The sequence below is a fragment of the Antennarius striatus genome, chromosome 12 (genome assembly GCF_040054535.1).
Source record: "Antennarius striatus isolate MH-2024 chromosome 12, ASM4005453v1, whole genome shotgun sequence".
NCBI classification, from domain to species: domain Eukaryota; kingdom Metazoa; phylum Chordata; class Actinopteri; order Lophiiformes; family Antennariidae; genus Antennarius; species Antennarius striatus.
The window spans coordinates 1,921,452-1,927,682 of NC_090787.1; the positions used below are offsets into that span (position 1 = coordinate 1,921,452).

Genomic DNA, 6,231 nt, shown 5'->3' on the forward strand with positions numbered 1-6,231 from the left:
CCTCACTCTTCCACTGGGGTCCCTCTCATTCACACGCACACCTGGCGTGTTTAATTCCTAGTTCTACTTTTGCCTACCTGAGTCATCTCCACCACACCCTCTCACATGATACTGAGCCCCCAAACCAACAATCACAAACCCCACAGACATTGAAAATATAATTATTTATTTTATTTCAACTGTGTGTAGGATTGTTGTTTTGGGTTTGATGAAAGTAGGTGATGTAATTACAGGAAATACTTCAAGTCACTCCCTCATTTAAAAAATGGTGGAGGGAGGAGTGATGTGGAGGAAGGAAAGAGATAAATAATTCGGTACAAGCAGCATCAGGAAGAAAGGTGGCGGAGTTCAGTAACTTCTCATCTCCTCCTGATGATGTCATCCTTTGTTGAAGATGAACTTTGTTTTCCACAATTTCTGAACTCCTCCTGCAGGAAAATTATACATCCATACATTGTATCCATAATTGCTTACATCACACTGTCCTCCATCTCTGTTGTTACTGTTTTTCTCAACATGCTGGTCATCATCTCCATCTCACACTTCAAGTGAGCAAATGTTTCTTTAGTGTTATGAACCTGGTAGCTGAACAAAATGATGAACAAAATGGTTTTAACAAGCTTCATGTTTCTGAATGAGGCTTTTGTGATTCAGTCATGACTTCTTCTTTTTTTTCTGCAGGAATGATAATACTACAGATGATGATTAAATTTTATTCTTTTCTCTCCAGGCAGCTCCACACCCCCACCAACCTCCTCCTCCTCTCTCTGGCTGTGTCAGACAGCTTTGTTGGCCTCATTATGGTTTTTCAGATTATTGTCTTAGATGGCTGCTGGTATTTGGGTGATAACATATGTGTTGTGTTTTTTGGCTTGGAATATATTGTTACCCCTGCCTCAATAGGAACCATGGTTCTCATATCAGTTGACCGCTATGTGGCTATTTGTGACCCTCTACATTATTCCACCAAAGTCACTGTAAAAAGAAATAATATTTGTGTTTGTCTGTGTTGGATGTTTTCTATTCTCATTCACTGTCTGATACTGAAAGATAACCTAAAAAGCCCAGGCAGGTATAACACCTGTGTTGGACAGTGTATTGTTGGTATTGATTATATTTCTCGAGTTGCTGATCTGTTTCTATCCTTTATTATTCCTGTTACTGTCATTGTAGTTCTGTACATGAGAGTGTTTGTGGTGGCTGTGTCTCAGGCTCGAGCCATGAGGTCTCACATTACATCTGTTACCCTCAAGTGTTCAACAAAAGTAACTGCTAAGAAATCAGAGCTGAAAGCAGCCATTACTCTTGGTGTTGTTGTAGTTGTGTTTCTAATATGTGTGTGCCCTCTTTTTTGCATTTACCTTTCTGGTCAGGACTCCATGCTTGATGCTACATCTTATGTTGTTGTCACAACCCTGTTCTACTTTAATTCTTGTCTAAATCCTCTGATCTATGCCTTGTTTTACCCCTGGTTCAGGAAATCCTTCAAACTGATTGTTACACTTAAGATCCTACAGGTTGACTCATGTGACACCAACATGTTGTAGTTTACAACATATTATATATTCTTCTTCTTCTTTTCCTTTTGGCTATTTCCTTCGGGGGTCGCCTGAACAGCATATCATATATTACTGTTGCCAAGTAAGGTGTTTATCAATCAGTCCATCAGCTCTTATTTGTAAGTGCTTAATCGCATCAGCAGACATTTCAAATTGCTTTTACGAACAGAGAAACCCACCAGAACCGTCCAGCAGAAGCACAAGTGACAGCAAAGGGGAAAAACTCTGGGCAGGACCCAGACTCTGGAGGGCGGCCATCCGCGGTGACCTTTAGCCTTGTTGGAGGTACTGGACCCCACCAGGTTCATATGCGCATTCACAAACCCTTCTTAGCAACTTCATATACTGCTGTGAGGATCCGTTTGTTGATGATTACAAAGCCGAGAACCGGCTGAGTAGCCTTTTCATCGAGTCTGGCTCTATTTGCCTTGTATTCAGCCAGTGTTGTGTTCTTGTATTCCCCATCTCCATGCAGCTTTAAGGAAGTGTTTCCTTACTTTTGCCAGTTCTGGACTTGGATTACTCAACTTGGCCTTACAAATCATGCAGTGGGGATGCTGACTCCCATCACGTCCCATTATACATCTTATCCAGTTCTTCTACTTTGGTGGATCAGGAGGGCTGCTGGAGCCTATCTCAGAGTTGGGTGGATGTGGGTGGATGCCAGAGAGAGAGAACCTACGCTGACAAGGGGAGAACGTACTTTCAACTTTGCTTTCCCCAACTCCTCAACTCCTCCTGTAGGAAGGTTATACTTCCTTACTTTGAATCTGTTCACTTCTATCATAATGTACATCATCTGTACTGTCACTGTGATTCTCAACATGCTGGTTATCATCTCCATTTCACACGTCAAGTCGGCAAATGTTTTGTCAATTTATGAAACTGGTAGTTGTCCAGAGTGAAATGATAGAATATCATGATGTGAAGGAATAATTCCATGTTCTGAAATTATGTTTTTGTGTTTCATGTTCCTAAGGATGTGTTTGTGTTTCAATTATGATGTTTTTACATGCTGGAAAGAATACTGTAAATAATGGTGAGTTTATTTCACCATTTTCTCTCCAGGCAGCTCCACACCGTAACTAATCTCCTCCTCCTCTCTCTGGCTGCCTCAAATTGTGTTGTGGATCTGCGCATGTTGTTTCAAATTGATCTCATTGATGGTTGCTGGATATTGGGTAACATCATATGTGTAGGGTCATTTGGTCTGGGCAGTATCATTACCTCTGCCTCAATAGGAACCATGGTTCTCATATCACTTGACCGCTTTGTGGCTATTTGTGAACATCTACATATCACACCAGAAAAACTGTAAAATGAACTAATATCTGTGTTTGTCTGTTTTGGATATTTTCTTTTCTTGTTCACTGTCTGATCCTGAAGCATAACCTAGAAAAACCAGGCAGGTATAACACCTGTGTTGGGCAGTGTATTGTTGTTTTCACATCCCGCTTTAAAACAGTGATGTATTGTGATTGTCAGTGTTTGTCCGTTCGTCCGTCCCTTAGTTAGTCCACCAAGTATCTTCGCAACTGTTGCAGATAGGAAGATGAAACAAGCACATTACTTGGGTAGCAAAGGGGATGAAAATGAGATGATGACCTTGACCTTGAGAAAATTAGGTAAAATTTCCACTTTTGTACACTCAGGAACTGGATAAGATTGAAAGACGAGGGAGACCTTCATAGATCAAAGCTACTGACCTATGAAAGTAGGTCAGGGTAAAAATTTTGAATTCAGAAACTTCAGCATCCCGCAACTTAGCAGGGAATGTATTTGATGGGGCCATTTCCCTACAACAAGAAAAGGAGTAAATTTTTATTCATCATTTTGGACTATTTAACAAATGTTTCCCATAAGAGATCTCATCTCATCCTTCAAGCACATCGTGTTGTGCTTGAAGGATGAGATCCAGACCCGCTTTGGCTTTTTTCATGAGGTGTTGTCAGACCGGCGGCCTTGGTTCACTGATAGATGGGAAACCTCTGCAAAGCCTGGGGAGTGGCCTAAAAATTCAGCACTAGCTATCACCCCCAAGCCAACAGCACAGACCGGTCTAATTGGACTGTCAAGACGATGATCTCCTATGTTGGGGATAACCACAAGAACTGGCATCAGTGGATCAGTTTTATTTTGCCATCAGTCCTGCCTACCAGGAGACCACTGGCTGAACACCCGCATAGTTACTGCTGTGAAAATCTCTGAAAAAGATAATCGCGCCACCTCCACCTCATCAACCTCTATATTTCCTCCTGCAGAGGCAAAATGAAATGATTAATCGAGTCAAACGGAGAGTTGAGGCATGTCAGTTCATTATAATACACACAGAAGAAGTGTACAGCTCCTGGCAGGAAACCAGGTCTGGGTCCGTGCTCACCCGCTTTCCACAACAACTGAACATTTTTCTGCAGAACTTGCATCCAAGTGATCAGGACAAGCTACGGTGACAAAGACAATAGACCCCATCAATTCCCAAGTGCAGTAGAGGGACCTTAAAAAGAAAAATTAACAGAATTAATGTGGTGACACAGAAGCTTTACTTCAGGGTTCAGCCTCCCGTGCCTCCAGCTGGGAGAGGGGGATCTGTGACACCGTCATATAAAAATATTGTATAGCAAAGCAGAATAATTGTTGACTTACTAAAGATACATACAAAGCATTTGTAAAATTATGTATACAAAAAGAAACATGTATTCTCCTGTTACGCACCAGTCATTTTTCCACTGTGACCAGTAGAAGTACAGTGGTACCTCTACTTACGAAATTAATTGGTTCTGGAAGAAATTTAGTAAGTAGGAAATGTCATAAGTAGAGACGTAAGTAGTTGTCCCATGCAAATGTCCTAATCCGTTCCAAGCCCCCCAAAATTCAGACATGTTTTATAAAGCTTAAAAATGCATCAAAACATGTAACAAATACATGTTAGGATTAGATTATTACACAATAAATGAGAGTTGTGCATAACCTAAAAAACAAAGAATAGAGTAAAGAATAATAATGATGGTCATTTACCTTTTAACTGCTGTCCTCATTGTTTTTTGCCCTCTTTGGTTCATGCCCTCTCACCCCACCATGAACATCAGAGTGAATTCCAGTCCTCCTTCTGAACTTCTCCAACCACCCACGCGATGCCTTAAACTCCTTAAACTTCCTTTTGTTTTAATAACGTGGTGATTGTAGATGCATTACGGCCATATTCTTTGGAGAGATCAACCAAACGCATCTCCTTTTTCAGGCTTTTCTATCATCTCTTGCTTTGTTTTCCTCTTTTCTCCGTCACTTTCTTGGGGTCCATGGTAAATACTCAAAAAGTTGATATGTTTACGTAAAACTATCAGAACACCTCATGGGTCGAGGGCCGAATGACGAGGACGTGGTATACAGAGGTCCCTCTCAGCCAATGGGATGCCAGGAAGATTCTAGGTAATAGCCAATGCCAGAGCAGCTATAAAAATGTTGCGTTCGGGAACCTGTGGGAGCTGCGAGTATCAGCCCATACTGTATTTTTACTTTTCGTAACTCAAAATTTCTTTCGTAACGAGAGGTAATATTTTCCTGTTGAGGCGTTTCGTGAGTAGAACATTTCGTAGGTAGAGGTACCACTGTAGATGGTGATAATTAATAGCTGATCAGACACACCTGTCAAGGGGTGTACACCCCTTGACAGGTGTCTTAAGGAGATGCTCAGGTAAGACAGTGGGAAAGTAACCACACAGTGAGAATGGTAAGCGAGTGGCGCCACAGAAGAAATCTGCCAAAAAAAAATACAAAAATATTCCTTTCAGCGTGGGAACAGTTTAAAAATGTCATCTGGGGATTGGTCGACACTTAGTTGCTTTCTTGTTGGATTACTGGATGCCACCAGGAAACGGGCACCTCAATTCTGGATTACTTGTCCATCTCCAGTGAGACTGAACTAATGGAGTGATCCTGCTCAGGAGGGGTTGCAGCAGAAAGGGGAAGTACAGCATTTCCCTGAGATACAAACATACGACTGTTGTTCGTATCTCGATCCTCCAATCCTGAATTACTTCTCTATCTCAGGTGAGTCCCAGCCATTGTTTTTTGTAGCGATTTTTGTGTTTCCAGGGAGGTAAATTAGTTTTTCTTTTCTTATGTTTCTATGAACAATCCTGAGGCGGCGGCCTTTCAATCAGGTCCCATACTATCATCTTAGTTCCGTGCAGGTTTTGCTGAGTCAAGTGGATTTTAGTTAGTTTACTGATATTTCTGATACCATCCAGAACATAGCTTTCATTCCAAAATGATGACTGAAGATACAAGGTTGAGTTGTAATAAGTTTGTTGCTCTGTTTTGTGTGGATAACGCCAAATAGTGCTGTCCACACCAGCACATGAGCATGGATTTCCTCTGGAAGACATCATCTGAGAGTTTGTTGAAGAAGTAAAATCTCACAGAAAGCTTTTCCACAAAAAAGAAAGGTGACATAATTAAAGGACGGGACATAAGTGTGACTGAAAATAAACTGTTAATGGAGTGAAGAGGGAGGAGGGATATGGGGAAAGAAGTAATATATTAGCACAGAGAACTTCCAGGCAGAAATCCAGAAAGCTGACAGAGCTACGCAGATTCTCATCTCTTCCTGATGATGTCATCCTTTGATGAAGATGAACTTTGCTTTCCACAGCTCCTCAACTCCTCCTGTAGG

General features: G+C 41.4%; 1 protein-coding gene across 1 annotated transcript; it reads left to right on the forward strand.

Moving 5' to 3' along the window:
* Window positions 1-375: 375 nt before the first annotated feature.
* LOC137605330 (trace amine-associated receptor 13c-like) lies at window positions 376-1,547 on the forward strand. Its single transcript, XM_068329910.1, has 2 exons — window positions 376-548; window positions 731-1,547. The coding sequence occupies exons 1-2, from the start codon at window positions 376-378 to the stop codon at window positions 1,545-1,547; spliced, it is 990 nt and encodes a 329-aa protein (XP_068186011.1).
* Window positions 1,548-6,231: the final 4,684 nt, after the last annotated feature.